This window comes from Nerophis lumbriciformis, linkage group LG02 (genome assembly GCF_033978685.3).
Source record: "Nerophis lumbriciformis linkage group LG02, RoL_Nlum_v2.1, whole genome shotgun sequence".
Taxonomy (NCBI): Eukaryota; Metazoa; Chordata; class Actinopteri; order Syngnathiformes; family Syngnathidae; genus Nerophis; species Nerophis lumbriciformis.
The window spans coordinates 56,808,910-56,827,934 of record NC_084549.2 but is presented as its reverse complement, the minus strand read 5'-3'; the positions used below and the strand labels follow the sequence as shown (position 1 = coordinate 56,827,934).

The 19,025-nt window shown below is 39.9% G+C and overlaps 1 protein-coding gene across 4 annotated transcripts in view; it reads right to left on the bottom strand.

The window, feature by feature from the left end:
- cep170aa (centrosomal protein 170Aa) overlaps positions 1 to 19,025 on the bottom strand; it is a 101,849-nt gene that overhangs the window by 39,460 nt on the left and 43,364 nt on the right. For all 4 annotated transcript variants that reach the window (XM_061965235.2, XM_061965262.2, XM_061965244.2 and 1 more), the window contains exons 3-7: positions 14,444 to 14,533; positions 10,612 to 10,690; positions 10,423 to 10,481; positions 10,118 to 10,337; positions 4,716 to 4,847 (exon numbers count right to left, since the gene is read on the bottom strand). In XM_061965235.2, coding sequence (XP_061821219.2) covers positions 4,716 to 4,847; positions 10,118 to 10,337; positions 10,423 to 10,481; positions 10,612 to 10,690; positions 14,444 to 14,533 — 580 coding nt within the window. The remainder of the gene's footprint in view (positions 1 to 4,715; positions 4,848 to 10,117; positions 10,338 to 10,422; positions 10,482 to 10,611; positions 10,691 to 14,443; positions 14,534 to 19,025) is intronic.

The window sequence follows — 19,025 nt, the reverse complement described above, 5'->3', positions numbered from 1 at the left end:
AAAAAAGAAAAGAGATGGACACTTTTACGGAGCGGAGAAGGGACGCCTCGCCGGGGTCCGGGACCGAGGCCCCTTCCCCCGAGAGGGCCCCACCGGGAGCCGTAGCTGAGGCGATCCGCGAGAAGGGCCCGACGCACGTCCAGGGTCACTACCGCGCCCACCGCACCGACACCCCGCCTCGTCCGCTTTCGCCGCGGCCGGCGTCACGCGCAGCAGGTAAGCAGCTTACCTGCCCGCCACCCCCGTGGCCGGGGGCTCGTAACATGGGTCACTCCGCGCGCTCCGCCCGCGCAGCTTACCTGCTTGCCACCCCTGTTGCCGGGGGCGCGTAACAGGGGTCACTCCGCGCGCAGTGCGCTCACGAAAGGGGTGGGGCTCACCCTGGTTGATATAGAGAGCAGGACGGTGGCCATGGAATTTCATTTAAGGTTTGTGATAAACCATCAAACTCATTCGTTAAAAGGACTCTATAGTAATATAAAGCGAATTTTTCTGGACATTATCATGCAAGAAAAGTTTACTTTTGGGATCGCGATCACCGCGTAATGATTTTTAAAGGTTGCATTACATTATTAACTGTCCCATGTGATCAGCCAGTGCGATTGGAAGTCCATGCTCAATTATTGCCTCCGTAAATAAAACTCCGGCATTTATCACATCCAAAGAATCTGTTTGGGCGACGAAAAACGTTGAAAGTTTTCCACTTGTATCGCTAGCAACGGCATTAGACTTGTGTTTTTTTGTCCCAACGTGGTCTTTTACATCGCTAATTCCTCCGTGTCCGATCGAAAAATCTTGTCTGCACAAGGTGCAATTCGCGTAGTTTTCACCCTTTTTTTTATTTTTTTATTAATATTAGATATATAACAACGGGCGGATGGCGGGCGGGTGCAGTTCTGATCAAACGTTACATCGGGTGGATGGCGGATGGTTGACGACTTTCTGACGCGGTTGCGGATGAAATAAATTGCCTATCCGCGCATCTCTACAGTCCATTAAATCGTCGACTGGGAATTAAAAAGTGCCTGCCTGCAAATTTATTTTGATCGTTTAGTTTAATACATTTTGTATTATTTGCACAGCAATGTTATCTATTTTATGTAGAAATAACATTTTTAAATATTATTTAAGTTATGTAATTCTGTGCTACTTAAAGGCCTACTGAAACCCACTACTACCGACCACGCAGTCTGATAGTTTATATGTCAATGAAGAAATCTTAACATTGCAACACATGCCAATACGGCCGGTATTAGCTTACTAAAGTGCGATTTTAAATTTCGCGCGAAATATCCTGCTGAAAACGTCTCGGTATGATGACGCCTGCGCGTGACGTCACGGATTGTAGAGGACATTTTGGGACAGCATGGTGGCCAGCTATTAAGTCGTCTGTTTTCATCGCAAAATTCCACAGTATTCTGGACATCTGTGTAGGTGAATCTTTTGCAATTTGTTCAATAAACAATGGAGACAGCAAAGAAGAAAGCTGTAGGTGGGAAGCGGTGTATTGCGGCCGACTGCAGCAACACAAACACGGCCGGTGTTTCATTGTTTACATTCCCGAAAGATGACAGTCAAGCTTTACCATTGGCCTGTGGAGAACTGGGACAACAGAGACTCTTACCAGGAGGACTTTGAGTTGGATACGCAGACGCGGTACCGTGAGTACGCATGCAGCTGCGGCTTCCAAACATTTGATCGCTTGCCCGTACGTGCGTGCCGCTATGTGCATGTCACGTACGTAACTTTGGGGACTTTGGGGAAATATATGTGTTGTATGAACTTTGGGGAGTGAATGGTACTTTGGGCTGTGGGATTGAGTGTGTTGTGCAGGTGTTTGAGTTGTATTGGCGGGTTATATGGACGGGAGGGGGGAGGTGTTTGTTATGCGGGATTAATTTGTGGCATATTAAATATAAGCCTGGTTGTGTTGTGGCTAATAGAGTATATATATGTCTTGTGTTTATTTACTGTTTTAGTCATTCCCAGCTGAATATCAGGTCCCACCCGCCTCTCACAGCATCTTCCCTATCTGAATCGCTCCCATTGCCCTCTAGTCCTTCACTCTCACTTTCCTCATCCACGAATCTTTCATCCTCGCTCAAATTAATGGGGAAATCGTCGCTTTCTCGGTCCGAATCGCTCTCGCTGCTGGTGGCCATGATTGTAAACAATGTGCGGAGCTCCACAACCTGTGACGTCACGCGCATATTGTCTGCTACTTCCGGTACAGGCAAGGCTTTTTTATCAGCGACCAAAAGTTGCGAACTTTATCGTCGATGTTCTCTACTAAATCCTTTCAGCAAAAATATGGCAATATCACGAAATGATCAAGTATGACACATAGAATGGACCTGCTCTCCCCGTTTAAATAAGAAAATCGCATTTCAGTTGGCCTTTAAACGGTTGCTGTTAATACCCATCTCGACTAACTGGGTTAATAAAAGTGCCACTGACAGTTTACAGTACAGTTGTCATTCACTTCAATTTCAGTGAATACCGCTCAAAAATGAATATCTTCATATTCATTTACGAGATATACTTTTTTGTCCATATCGCCCAGCCCTAATATAGCACCTTAATAGATCAGATATTCACATGGCTTATCTGGCTTAAGGTCAGAATAACCTAAATCAGCAAGATCTATTTATCAAATGACATAATTTAAATAAGTACTAAGCCTTTAATTTGAATCTGTCAGTGGGATGATTGTAAACAAGCAAAAGCTAGGCTTTAAAGCGTTATAAAAAAACAATAAAATACATTCACTATAGTAATATGAGCCTCCTCTACATGTACAAGGGGGGTTATTCAAATGGAAATGAGAGGCATGCTTAGCAGAGTACTGGCAAATGCTTAACTAATGATCTGTCTATTTAAATTCTGCGTGAGTGTGATGTGCGGAATGAGGGGAGCTGCTTGTGCAGTGGCAGCGTCACCCAATAAGTGACAATACACAAGGGGGTGGGGGCACAAGAGGGAAGGGGCGCCGTCAACATAGCCTATTCACTAAATTTGGTGAAAAGGACACTGACACACACGAAACAAAACACACATATATAGGAACCTGCTCTCAATACCTTTTCATCATATTACCTCAAAAACAGGCAAATTAAAGCTTTTTGACAAGATACGCAGACTAGAGTTGGTAAAACCCTTTGCAATCTAAACATCACACTCACCTACTTGCACTGCAGACGTGGCAGATCCCATTCGCCAGCTTTTTGCACACGTTTAGTCCAAAAAAGATAAAAACCCAATAAAACCTATCAAATTAATTCTGCAGGCTAGTGAAGATGCTGCCAGAGATGCAATCCAGATGTGGCATGAGATTTTGAGCACAGCCCACACACTAAAGCAGTCTGGGACAAACTGATTTGATATCGCTAAGCTCTTTTACCACTGGTGTAGCCGCTAATCCTGTTACTCTGGCTATGCAGTGACAGCTAACGCGACCTCGCAGTCAAGTCCGGAAGGCGCACACATATACAGTATATACAGCATCTTCTGTCAAAAAGCTCTTTGTGTGATCTTGGATGGACATGGCTCAAACAAAACAATGTCTGTTTGGACGTCAAGGGGTGAATAAACTATGAGGCGTTGTGCACACACGCGATTGTTGTCGTCATAAACATAATGCGCTACAGCAGAAAAATACAGCGGTACCTCAGTGTTTGTTAGTAATCTGTTCCTGACACCCAAAAATAATAACACAAAACATACTTTATAAAGTTGAAGTCCCAACGATTACTTAAATATAGGAAATGTACAAAAACCGAGGCAAAATGTGCAGTGTACATAAACAGAGAAACCATCGTACGTAGGGAAGAGTACCGAATTCGGTACTTATATAGGCACCGAATGAATTCTGTCGGTACCACTGGGTATCGATTCACATAAAATCAAACGGTACCCTATTTCGATACCGTTGTTGCATGTGACGTCACGTCCAGTTTCAGACTTGCCACGTCCGGTCGCAGGCTAAATAACAGCTCAAGGAAACAATCACTAAAGCAGCACCAAAACTCCCTACAAATAATGTTGCAATTTTCAACACAAACAAAGCAAGATTCTATGGTAGAAAACGCCAAATATAAAGTAAGGCTTCACTCTTCCAAACAGTGCTAGCATGATGCTAATTTACATTCAATTTACCATAGACAAGCTACTATTAGCATTAGCGATTTTAAATGGCGTTTTTAACATTTCCAAATTTGGTAATGAAAACTACAACTAACATGCATGTTACAATCGAACATCTGGTGTGTAATAAGCACAATACTTACAGTATAAACACTTTGTAGGGTGCAACAATACACATTCAGCTTCCTGGAAGAAGCTACTTCCTAGTTAGATACCATAGATTGCCTATACATTACTGTCATGTAATGTCTTGGAACTGCAACTGCATTGCAAATGAGACTCCGATATGTGATAATAAAACAATATATTACAACTGGACAGCAAAGTTATAATTTTTAGCTCATTAAATGAATGTTAGATTAAAAAATAAAATGTTATCATCAAACCATTAACATTTATCAACACACAAAAATGTACCGAAAATTGGCACCGTTGAGTACCAGTATTGATTCCCAGGTAGCAGGAATTGGCACCGTATCGATTCAAATGTGAACGGTACCCATCCCTAACCGAACACAACTTGAATGTCATCAATTAACTGTTTCTCTGTGTGTGACGGTGGAACGTCCTACCAGTGAGGTCATGTTTCCTGCCGGAGATCTTGGTGTCCAGTTTGAAAGAGTTCTTCTCATCTGTGTCTCCGTACCCCCACCAAGCCGGCTGACCGTACAAGGGGGTCCCACGAGGCAGAGCTGCACCATCTCCTAGGAAAGAGAGCGCAAAGCATGTATTTTTTTACTCAGTACTCCGTATTTGAGGCTGCATTATTATTAGTAGTTCGTTATTGTAGGCATCCCAAAAACTTTTGTATGTTTTTTTTTTTATCTGTCCACTCCAGCCACTCAGGCAAATTATATTGTTGATGTAGATCATTGGTGTCAAACTCTGGCCCGTGGGCCAAATTTGGCCCGCCGTGTAATTTAATTTGGCCCTTGAGGCAATATCAAATTAACATTAGAGCTGGCCCGCCGGTATTATACAGCGGCGGTGCCGCTGTAACACCGCAAATTCTCATACGTGCCAACCCTCACGATTTTCCCGAGAGACTCCCGAAGTTCAGTGCCCCTCCCGAAAATCTCCTGGGACAACCATTCTCCCGAATTTCTCCCAATTTCCACCCGGGCAACAATATTGGGGTCGTGCCTTAAAGGCACTGCCTTTAGCGTCCTCTACAACTTGTCGTCACGTCCGCTTTTCCTCCATACAAACAGCGTGCCGGCCCAGTCACTTAATAAATGCGGCTTTTACACACACACAAGTGAATGCAAGCATGCTTGGTCAACAGCCATACAGGTCACACTGAGGGTGGCCGTATAAACAACTTTAACACTGTTACAAATATGTGCCACACTGTGAACCCACACCAAACAAGAATGACAAACACATTTCGGGAGAACATCCGCACCGTAACACAACATAAACACAATAGAACAAATACCGTATTTTTCGGACTATAAGTCACAGTTTTTTTCATAGTTTGGCCGGGGGTGCGACTTATACTCAGGAGCGACTTGTGTGTGAAATTATTAACACATTACCGTAAAATATCAAATAATATTATTTAGCTCATTCACATAAGAGACTAGACGTATAAGATTTCATGGGATTTAGCGATTAGGAGTGACAGATTGTTTGGTAAACGTATAGCATGTTCTATGTTATAGTTATTTGAATGACTCTTACCATAATATGCTACGTTAACATACCAGGCACGTTCTCAGTTGGTTATTTATGCGTCATATAACGTACACTTATTCAGCCTGTTGTTCACTATTCTTTATTTATTTTAAATTGCCTTTCAAATGTCTAATCTTGGTGTTGGCTTTTATCAAATACATTTCCCCAAAAAATGCGATTTATACTCCAGTGCGACTTATATATGTTTTTTCCTTCTTTATTATGCATTTTCGGCCGGTGCGACTTATACTCCGGAGCGATTTATACTCGGAAAAATACGGTACCCAGAACCCCTTGCAGCACTAACTCTTCCGGAACGCTACAATATACACCCCCCAACAGAACTATGGTACATCAGCAAATACGATGATACCAGTAATTAAAAATAAAAACAAAAGTATAGACAATTAACATTACTGCACTAAACAATAATAACAATATTGATAATGAATAATAATAATAAATATTTACCTCTATTATCACTATAAAGATCACTTCAAATACAACAATATATTAATGTAATGAATAATTGGATTACAAAAGAAAGGAAAGTGGGGCTGTGGGGGCAGCAGACTATATAAACCTTTTACATTGTTATGGTAAAATTAGGTTACGCTTTAGCAGTGTCAGCTTGTGTGTTTCTACATGTGGAGTTGAACTATGGAATGCGGGTTTAAAAAAATGTCCAGCAATAGTTCAGTTTAAAAAGAGATACAAAGACATGATTTATATTTCTAACAATCACAAGGTGTTTACATTATGATTAATATTTTAAATATTTGGGTATTTATTTGCCTATTATTTGTTAGTTTTACCGTCACTTAGTACTTGTATACGTATGTGTCTATGTCTATACGTATGTACTGTCTGTGCCAAAAACAATCTTTATTCGTGAGATATAGGTTATAAATAATGTATTAAAAATAAGACAATTAAATTAATAATTGTATAGATGATAAAAGGTGTGGGTAAATAAGTTTAATTCCTTCCCACTGATTTCTAAATGTAAAAAAACAAATCATTATGTATTGTTTTTATTGTGAAGTATTTGGTTTTTGTAGCGGTACTCATCATTTTTCTTTTAATATGTCTGGAATCAAATGACCAGTACTACTACTAAATTAAAAAACAAAAAGATCCTTTGTGCAAACTTTAGTGTGACTCTCCTCGTGTTCACACTGGCTCAAATATTCCAAACCAAAAGGCATGCATGTATTTATGAACGCAACATATTTTCTCTTACATGTTTGGCACAATTGTCTGTATTTGTAATTTTTGCATCCTTTATACATGCAAATTAATCGCAATTCTTATTTGTAACGATTCTCAATCGATTCATATAATATAAAAAAATATGAAATCGATTTCAAAAATCTATATATATATATTTGTATTATTTATTAATTTTGTGTCCTGTCCAGCCACTCAGGCAAATCATATTGTTGATGTAGATGATCATATCTTCTGTACAGATATACTTTAGAAAAGAGAAGTGTTGGATACTTCTCTTGCCTTATTTGAATTAAACTTTATTAAATGTTCGAGGAGAATTTTTTATGTAAAACCAGTTTTCTTTTAAGTAATACAAAAATGTGAAGTGAAGTGAATTATATTTATATAGTGCTTTTCTCTAGTGACTCAAAGCACTTTTACATAGTGAAACCCAATATCTAAGTTACATTTAAACCAGTGTGGGTGACACTGGGAGCAGGTGGGTAAAGTGTCTTGCCCAAGGACACAACGGCAGTGACTAGGATGGCGGAAGCGGGGATCAAACCTGCAACCCTCAAGTTGCTGGCACGGCCACTCTACCAACCGAGCTATACCGCCCCAATGTATTAGAGCTGTTTATTTATTTTACGGAGGAATGTAATTAATCATAAAACTGACACCCAATGTTATTAAAAAAGTATTGATTTTGAAGATAATCCAATCTAATCGAATCGCGTGGTGGCCAAAAATTCACAGCCCCAGTAGATTAAGACCAATCTCTCTTGTTTGGTGCTCGTTCACAAACACAAACTAGCCACATCAGCAGACAAAACGCACTAGGGTTCCTTTTAACAGGAGGAAACACGACGGAAACACTAAGCGTGCGACATCTTTGAATGTGCTTTATATAGCAGCGTGGGCACTTATTTTGATATATAATTCCTGTTTCCTGTATAGTACTCGTATTTATAGACCACTTAACACACACGTTTGCAGTAAAATTCAAACATCAAATCAGCACTACAGTACACTCGCCTTTTAGGAGCAAAGACGTTTGATGAAAACACTTATAACTCATATTGTGTATCGTTTGTATAGAGCAGCAAAGAAGAAAAATGAAAGTAAAGTACAATAGTACACTATTAATATCATTTAAGCTAAACCCTCATCCTTTGTTGCTTAAGTATCAATCATCCCACACTGTGAGGGCATAATCACACGATAGCAGGATAATTATGGGTGTTTGTGTGCAATAAATGGGGGTCTTACCGATATACAGTACAATAAATGCATGTCTGGTACAAGTTAATACATGGGTGGGCACTTCACTATTGCAATAACACAGCAGGTTTACTACAAAACCACAAAAGTAGGACTCATAAAAGATGCATGTGGGTGGCTTAGCATACATACGTATGTATAAGATACAGTATGTCCATCACTTTATATAGTACAGTAGGCCATGTGCCTGTGTGTGTGATTGGTACTATGCTGAGATATATAGAAAAAGTAGTTCCGGCATATGGCTTTGTATTATGATGGCATTCGTATTACTTAATCCCTAATAATAACAAGCTCCATGTGGCCTTGTTTCAACATCTGGAGCTTAAAAAGGACCCCTGCTGGTCAGGGATGTCAATGATTACAAATGCCCTCTTGACAAAAACTATCTAAAAGAAGTAAGATTATGTTGGTAAATGAGGTACAGTAAAATATTTTTTTTACTTGATGACAAGTGCACCCCCTTTGGCCCTGAGTAAATTGTGGGGTTTTCTTAAAGGAGAAACACACCCAGACACATTGTATAGCATAGTATACACAACTCTGCCCCCTGTGGGCTGTTGTAGAATGTCACAGGGCATTCAAAATCTGGACATTTGGGTCAAAAAAGTGAAATACAGGTGAAACTCAAAAAATTTAAATATCATGCAAAAGTCCATTTATGTCAGCAATTCAACTTCAAATATGAAATTAATATGTCATATAAACTCATCATATGCAAAGTGAGACATATCAAGCCTTTATTTGTTATAAGTTTGATCCTCATAGCTTACAATATTTTCTGATATTTTCAATTCAAGGTTTTCTTAAGCTGTAAGCCATAATCATCAACATTAGAATACCAAAAGAAAGCTGGATATATCTTGAGTTGCATGTTATGTCGGGGAGTCCAAACAAAAATCGAGTTTCAGATTAGTCTTGATTCTTATTTGTAATGATTCTTAATTAATAATAATAATTAAAAAAAATAATAATTTCTTTTTGTCCTGTCCAGCCCATATGTGCTGTACAGATTTACTTTAGAAAATAAAAGTGTTGGATACTTCTCTTGTTGCCTTATTTGTATTTGACTTTATTCAATGTTTGGGTAGAATTGTATTAAACAAAAATAGCTTTCTTTTAAGTAATATAGAAATTGATCAGAGCTGGGGGCTTTTATGGAGAAATGTAGTTACGCATAGGACTGACATCCAATGTTATTAGAAATGTATAGATTTTGAATCAACAATCGTTTTGAATATAGAATTTTTATTCTGAATTGAATCGTTACCCCCAAGAATCGAATCGAATCGTGAATTAGTTTATTAAGTATTAGTTTTAGTTTCACCATGTAAATCTAATTGCTGGTATAAACAAACCTTTGCACGATATTAACATGTTTTGAGTTTCCCCTGTAAGACATTTTCACTGAAATAGTGTTCCATTACGGATATCTATCTTGTTTTAAAGAAATATCATTAATTGATTGGCAACACTAAATTGGCCCCAGTATGTGAGTGTGAATGTTGTCTGTCTATCTGTGTTGGCCCTGCGATGAGGTGGCGACTTGTCCAGGGTGTACCCCGCCTTCCGCCCGATTGTAGCTGAGATAGGCTCCAGCGCCCCCCGCAACCCGAAGGGAATAAGCGGTAGAAAATGGATGGATGGATGGATCATTAAAAATATTACACCTATAAGAATGTGTTGGTGCGTTTTTTTGAGTGCATGTTTTCATTAATTCCACAAAAATAATGCAAGGCATTTTACAACAAACATATTCCGAGATTTGCGTTTGAAAGTGCACGGTTTGTGTCTATTTTCTCACCTCCAATCTTCTCCTCTGCTTTGTGAGTGTCTCCAGATTTAAGCGTGGGCTCTCTCGAGGGGGAGACCCCATCTGTTGTTTTCTGGCCGGGCCTCGGGGCGCCGCCACTGGGAGAAGACTTTTGCGTCTTTGATGGGGTCTTAACGGGAGACTTGCTCGTGGTTTCACCTTTGGCCGTCGGCTTCTTGCTCAGCTGGAGGCCGCTGGTGAACTTCTCATGCTAGTGGTAGACCAACAAAGACAGATGGTGATGAACACTATTCAGAGGTGGGTAAAGGGGGGGTGGTTGGCGTTTACGGCCCCACCTTCAGAGCCTCCTCGGGTACAGTGAGCTCGCCTCTTTCCACCGTGAACCAGTTGGTATGTGAGATCGGCCAAGTTAAGGAAACACCAAGTAAACATGCACAGACTTAGCGCAGCGCATGCATCCCTGAGTAACACCGGTGTGATGGACATGTTCTGTGAGGGTGTCTAGACGATAGGTTGAAGGATATCATATCCAAACCTCAGCTTGTCCTCCAGATTGAGGGTGATGTACATCTGCTCTTGAATGCGGACGTCGTTTACAAAGGTCTGCAGGGAAAGACAAGTCTACAATTATTTCTAAGGTCTTTCTAAAATATCATTGCAAAAAAGTCCAACAATATTCTGTTGCATTAAGCACAATAAATCTAAAATGTCCATTTTTAGAATCACGGAGCAAAGTAAATGTTCAACACGTAAGAACATTGCCCAACAAATCTGCTGACTCAGCAGCAGGAAACTCCCTTCAATCCAACCAAACAAGCCCACAGTCGGTGACACAGCAGGAAATGGCTCTGACTCCTTCTTCCTGTGGACGATCTGGAAGAGGATGTGAGCGACTTTCTGCATGTGGGTCTCATCTACAGGGGATGGTGGCTGTGAGTGTTAATCACTGCTTATGAATGGCACCGCATAGAAACAACAAGCTAACCAATAATCTTGTTTATTGCTGCATATACAATACAATACATAAAGTAAGTGTCCTTCTTCCAATAATAATTAATGTGAATCCAATTATCGCCGCTATTTAAATAACCACAGTCTCTAATAGTCTGCAAAAGCAAATAACTGCCGACATGCCTACTTTGCATTGCTGTGGCTGTAGGCAACCCTCTGTGGGTTTTTTATTAGCTCTACAGGAAAACAGTAGCTGTATTTTAAGTTTTTGATTGATTGATTGAGACTTTTATTAGTAGATTGCACAGTACAGTACATATTCCGTACAATTGACCACTAAATGGTAACACCCGTATACATTTTTTAACTTGGGGTCCACGTTAATCAATTCATGGTATAAATATATACTATCAGCATAATACAGTCATCACACAAGTTAATCATCAGAGTATATACATTGAATTATTTACATTATTTACAATCCGGGGGGTGGGATGTGGAGGGGGGGGGGGCTAGGTTTGGTTGGTATCAGCACTTCAGTCATCGACAATAATATCATCTGAGAAATGGACATTGAAACAGTGTAGGTCTGACTTGGTAGGATATGTACAGCGAGCAGTGAACATAGTGAGCTCAGAAAGCATAAGAACAAGTGTATACATTTGATTATTTACAATTGATTATTTACAATCTGGGGAGGTGGGATGTGGTGGGGGGAGGGTGTTAGTCTAGGGTTGTAGTTGCCTGGAAGTGTTCTTTTAGTGCAGTTTTGAAGGAGGGTAGAGATGCACTTTCTTTTACACCTGTTGGGAGTGCTTTCCATATTGATGTGGCATAGAAGGAGAATGAGTTAAGACCTTTGTTAGATCGGAATCTGGGTTTAACATAGTTTGTGGAGCTCCCTCCAAGTATGAGAGGTCAGTATCCAGCAGCTTCATATACATATGTATGTGTTTTAAAACAGATTGAATTGTTTCTGTGACAAAGCTTGTACCTCAAAAAATTCGTATTGTGAAACCCATCAGAATGAATTAAAATACATTTTTAACAAAACAGGGCAATTCTAGCACCTGACATGCGTTTTGAAAAGGAAAAAAACTTTGGATAAGAAATTTTGTTGATAAAACAATACAATAGAATGTAGTACAAACAACTACAGTAGTTTTATGAATTAGTGTTATAATAATGTAGGGCATTTACTTTGACGAGTAGACTTCGAAGGTGACACCTTCGAGCTGCTCCTCCGTCAAACACACTATCAGCAGCGTCTCCATATTTTCATGGATAAATGTCCGCCGTTTAGCTATTTTAACGGCTGTGGCCGGCATTGTCAACTCATGATTCTGTGCAGGCTATTAGTTCTACGCTCAAACTGCTTGATCAAGTCAGCTACACGCTCTGTCATGTTTAGACTATTTATTTACTTAATTCAATGAATTCACAGTGACTTTCTTCTTTCCCATGGTTGGATAAACAAAGTTACAGTATGTGCAGCTCTAGCTTTTGCTAGCGAGTAAGACCAGATGGTTTGGTCGGTCGGCTCTTGCGGGGTTCACTGTGGCATTCACTAGGCCAACTATCGGTGGAGAGGCTCGTAACCTGGATTTTTGCCTGCAACCGAAAGCAGAACAATTAGCCGAGAAACAGCTTTTATCTCAAAAAACTCAAATTGGGGCACTCGTATCATGAGATAGCACTGCTTTTTGGCTACGCTACTCTGTGAGTGTGAAGCTCACACTTGACATGCGTGTTGTTTACCATTAATTCATAAGTGCCATTAATGCTGACTGAGCAGTTTGCTTCTTACCACTATCACAATCATACTTGCCAACCCTCCCGGATTTTCCGGGAGACTCACGAAATTCAGCGCCTCTCCCGAAAACCTCCCGGGACAAATTTTCTCCCGAAATTCAGGCCGAGCTGGAGGCCACGCCCCCTCTAGCTCCATGCGGACCTGACTTGTTTCCACGTCCGCTTTCCCACAATATAAACAGCGTGCCTGCCCAATCATGTTAAAACTGTAGAATGATCGAGGGCGAGTTCTTGGTTTCTTATGTGGGTTTATTGTTAGGCAGTTTCATTAACGTCCTCCCAGCGTGGTAACAACACACAACAACAGCAGTCACGTTTTTGTCTACCGTAAAGCAGTTCGTCTGCCGTAAACAGCAATGTTGTGACACTCTTAAACAGGACAATACTGCCATCTACTGTACATGCATATGTGACAATAATATCTACGGCTTTTAGAGAGTACAGTGCACAACTGCACACACAACAAGGAGACGAAGCAGAATGCATCATCAGAGAGGGTGTTCTGCATGGTTAGAAAAATAGTGACAGAGAATAGAACAAGGATGGACAATTCAACCCTTAACTCAACAATGAGTAGATGAGTGTTATGTGTGTGTATACGTGTAAATAAATGAACACTGAAATTCAAGTATTTCTTATATATATATATATGTATATATATAAAATAAAATAAATATATATATATAGCTAAAATTCACTGAAAGTCAAGTATTTCTTATATATATATACATATATATATATATATATATATACATATATATATATATATATATATATATATATATATATATATATATATACAGTGTATATATATATATATATATATATATATATATATGAAATACCTGACTTGGTGAATTCTAGCTGTAAATATACTCCTCCCCTCTTAACCACGCCCCCGCCCCCAACCATGAGACCCCCCCCTCCCACCTCCCGAAATCGGAGGTCTCAAGGTAGCCAAGTATGATCACAATATTGGTACTGGAACTGCTTTGCTGTGCAATATAAAAAAATACCATGTGGTCAAAGAGAACTATATTCTCATTTCCACTTTCTCATGTACTCCAAATCACTAAAGTTCTCTCCAATTACCATTTGCTTCAAATTAATGCCTTGTCTCTTGTTTTTTAAGTAAACATACTGTTTACAGTATATTTATTATGCAGGGTACATGCGCCTAATCCAAGTATTTTTGCAGACAATTTAGAGACATTTAACAAATTAGTTTTTGTACAGTGGGAGTAAGAGAGTGCTGGAAAAACAATACGACTCAATCCAGGAATGACCCAATGAGATGCTGGACCATTCAGCTATGCGGTCGATCAATAGCATAGAACGTCCCAAGGTTGTCTTGTAGTTTATAATTTGACCAATAGGTTGTCCCCACAGGGAGGGATTTAAATAATTGGGTTAACATAAAAATTGACCTCAGCCCTGATTAACATCTTCATTGGGCTCAGGGGTTGATTAAGAGAAGACAATTAGAAGGTTGTATTGACGAGTGTAAACCTGACTGGATCGATCTCCTTCAATCTGCCTTTTTTAAAACCATTTGCTCTTCCTCCGCATGTTTATGCTGACACATGTACTCACCCCATTCAGACTGCCCAGGTCCTTGACTTTGTGTTCATCCGAGCCTGGCTCGTAGTTGATGACGGCGTGCTGCTTGTCCACGCTGCGTGACTGCAGACCACAAACCAACATGTAGCATTAGCAGACGGCATATAAAGCATGCTTTTAGGTCATTAGACTGTTCATCGGTTCCTCTGCTCATGTGATGACTGTAAACTGAGGAATGGCAGCCATTTCAGACAGAAAGTCGAAGAATGATATTAGTATTCCACAAAGTATGTCAGGGTTAGACGGAACAAGTATGCCTTTCAGATGTCAATGTTACTGAATGTTTCACCGTATGTTCAGATTTGCTCTGCCTCAAAATGTGAAGAATTCCAACAAGCTGAATTATTTCGAGTAAAACTCACACTTTGACACCAACATCTGTTCTCCATTTGTACATTTTGAGGTAGAAATGTGTCGATAAGAGCTGGGAAGCAGAGGAAAGAAGGCCTTGAGAAGCCCTTTTTCGCCAGCCAACCGTGATACAGATTACCTTAGTGAGATTAGGCTGGATCAAACGGGATAGAAACGGATTGAGCAGCTTGTTTGACCTCACACTTGGAGTGAGCTGACTCCTGCTTGTCACACACGTGTACAGATATTGCTTTCATACGGTAAACAAATACACTATTTACCTTGTAGTGTGCATAGGATAAAAAACAATTAAATTATTGCTATAGTGTGTTTTATATAATGTGTCTTGTTATTCAATTTGTGACGATGGCGGGTTTTATTTGGTGCATGACTCCATTAGTCTTCCACTTTCAGCCATGTGACCAACGCTTGGCTTGTAGGAGCGGTCACATAGACAATAAATTGAAGCAGTGACACTCCTTGTAAAAGGGTCGTGCTAAATTAATCACAAAAACTAAACAGGCCGTAGAGAATTGTAAGTCCAATTTTGACAATTTATTGCATCAGAAAAACAGGAGAGGACTGTGATAACACTCAGGCCAGCTTGGAAAAGATCAGCAGACTGAAACATGGGGGAGCTATTTTTACCTCTGCCATTGAGCTGTCTGTTGGTTAGTAAGCAGGACTGCATAGAAACTGCTCAAGTTTTCTATGAAACGTCTTCTAAGGGATTGGGCATGGGCATCTAGATACAGATGCAGGATGTTAACTAACCAGCATTAATCAACATTTACTTATGCATCATTTCTAAGAATGTTGACATTTTCAACACTAACATTACCAATGAAGATTTACAATTGGATACTGAGCTAAATTAGTCTTTTATTAGGTTTGACGGCTGATTCAAATGTTGTCATGCGGAGAGTTTAGAAGATCATCAGACAGCCAGCGGCGGTGGTAAGAGGGTATAACGTCATAGCAAAAAGTGCTGCGGCCTTAATGCAAAAACAGCAGACTCACTCGGATAAATCCAACTCAAGCATTTGCCCCACTTTCTATAAATAGTGATGCTGACCAGAGGTACTCGCAAGCTTTTTTACAGCCGTGGCAACAGCATGTCAAAATGTTGCTGCAGGTGTGATCAGAACAAGACTTTAAGACGCTAAACCAGGGGTCTGCAACCTGCGGCTCTGGAGCCACATGTGGTTCTTCCGCCTCCTTGTTGTGGCTCCCTCAGATTTTTTTTAAACCCCGCAGTGAGAAAAGCTAGCATTTTTAAAAAGAGTTTTATAATTGATCTGTGAACCATCACTGTAGACACTTTTCACCTTTGATCACTAAAGACACTTTAACTGCTGCTGTGACCAAATGTCACCTCCATATTTATACTGTTGACTGTCAATCAGAATGTGCAATAATGTTATGTTACTTACTGTGCCTTGTATATACATTTTTTTTATTTTTTTTTTATTTTAGCTAAGTGCCGTGTGACTTGTTGAAGGGTGGACTAGCAAAGTAAGATTTTCATTGTACGGCAAACTGTCTGTTTAACTGTGCATATGACAATAAACAATCTTGAATCTTGAATCTTGAATAATTTCTGACTGTCTGTGAGGCCGTGAATCCGCACAAACGCAATGAAGGCAAGTAAAAAATACTGGAAGCCTGTGTGTTTAGTTCAGCTTCTCGAGTGTGCAACCCTTTGGTTAAACTAACCATAAATACTTGCCAAAAAAGAAAAGAGAAAAGGAAAAACAAATACATTTCACATGGACAGATTGATTTTCCTCTAAAATAAAAAATAAAAAAAGAGGAATACTTTTCAACGTTTATAAGCCGTGTTACATTTTCCGGCTCTATACTATTTTTCATTACTGGAAGAGGTGGAAAAATGTCTCTTTTGATCGTGAAGGTCAAAAAAGCGACAAACGTCAAAATAGACGGTCGCAAAAATAAAAGATAGGTTAGGAAAATTTTGATCCCAGTTGCACAAAATCCTTGAAATTAGCACAAATGTGGCAGAAGTCAGACCAACTCGATTTGGAGTTATGTTTATTTTCATAAACGCCCCTACTAAGCTGTGTCTAGTGAAGGGTTGTCAAAAAAAATGTGATTTTCTAATTAATTGCAATTTTTGATTGTATCCATCCAACCATCCATTTTCTACCGCTTGTCCCTTTCGGAGTCACGGGGGGTTGGGTGCTGGAGCCTATCTCAGCTGCATTCGGGCGGAAGGCTGGGTACACCCTGGACAAGTCGCCACCTCATCACAGGGCCAACGCAGATAGACGGACAACATTGACACTCACATTCACACACTAGGGACAATTTAGTGTTGCCAATCAACCTATCCCCACGTGCATGTTTTTGTTTGTAACGATTCTTAATCGAATTAAAAAAATCAAAAATAAACTGTAAAACATTTTTTACCTTTTTATCCGTCCTCTCCAGCCTCTCAGGAAAATCATATTGTTAATGTAGATTAGGGATGTCCCGATCCAGGTTTTTGCACTTCCGATCCGATACTGATATTGTTTTTGTACTTCCGATCCGTTACCGATACTGACCGATACTGGCCTATCCGAGCATGTATTAAAGTTTAAAGTTATTTAGCCTACTTAGTTGTCAGAATCATGTTGAAAAGGGTTTTAGTACTCTTGATAACAACTAGCCATCTGAATTTGGGGAGTTTGAATAATACACAATGGTTGGTAACAAGAAACTGACCTGTTTATTCAAGGATAAACACAAAATAGACAAAATTATACATGACAAACAGAAATGGCATCATTGAAACTAGGGCTGGGTGATATGGCCTTTTTTTAATATTGCGATATTTTAAGGCCATATTGCGATACACGATATATATCTCGATATTTTGCCTTAGCCTTGAATGAACACTTGATGCATATAATCACAGCAGTATGATGATTCTATGTGTTTTGATTGATTGATTGAGACTTTTATTAGTAGGTTGCACAGTGAAGTACATATTCCGTACAATTGACCACTAAATGGTAACACCCGAATAAGTTTTTCAACTTGTTTAAGTCGGGGTCCACTTAAATTGATTCATGATACAGATATATACTATCAGATATATACTATCATCATAATACAGTCATCACACAAGATAATCACATTGAATTATTTACATTATTTATTAATCCAGGGTGTGGAGGGGGGCGCCGGATGTAAGTGTCAAAAAGACAGCCAAAAGAGTTTGATATGAGAATAAATCTTAAGTTAAAATATAGGGTAGAAATGCACCCATTTGAAGGAAATGTAGTCTTGATTTTCAACATTTTCTTTCAAGGCTTGCATGTCTACATTAAAACATTCTTCTTCATACTGCATTAATATATGCTACTTTTAAACTTTCATGCAGAGAAGGAAATCACAACTAAAAAAATGACTAATTTTTTCATACGGTGTTGATCTGGAAATGTTTGCCTTGGCATTTTGATGGTGTGGACGTGTGGCAACGTCTGTAACGTCTGTCTCGACAGACGTTACAATATTTGAACAATGATGACGAAAACTGTTTTCTCTGTCGTGTCGGTGTGTCGAAAATTGTTATGCGCTTATTTTTTTATTAGAGTTTGTGCGTGGCATATAATTGCTATGCGCAGAGGACGCTTAAACAGTGCGCAATTGCACAGGCGCGCACCTCAGAGGGAACGTTGGTCACACGGCTGCGCTAGCATCACAGCTAACGTTAGCCGTGCTGCTACCTCTCTGCTCGGGGAGGACGTATACGTATGTGACGTATGACGTGACAGTATGTGACGTGTGTAAGAAGGTGCGCTTGCTGTCTGTGAGAGGGAGACACAGAAAAGAGTGAGAAGAGCCTGTCGTGTAATGCCAGCAGCTAAAAGCAACTGCGTGAGAATCCCCAGACCTGTGGATGTGTTGAAGGTGTGCTGGAAAATGCGGAACGGAAATTAGGGAGCAGCAGAAAAGTGGAATGTATTATTTAAATCGGTGCGTTGGAAAACACGGACCGGAGTTTTTTTCAAACTGGATCTGGATCGGCATTTTCCCATGCCTTGCCGATACGCATTTTTTGGCAAATATCGGTGGCCGATCCGATCCAAATATCGGATCGGGACATCCCTAATGTAGATACCCATATCTACTGTACAGATTTACTTTCGAAAAGAGAAGTGTTGGATACTTCTCTTGTTGCCTTATTTGTATTTCC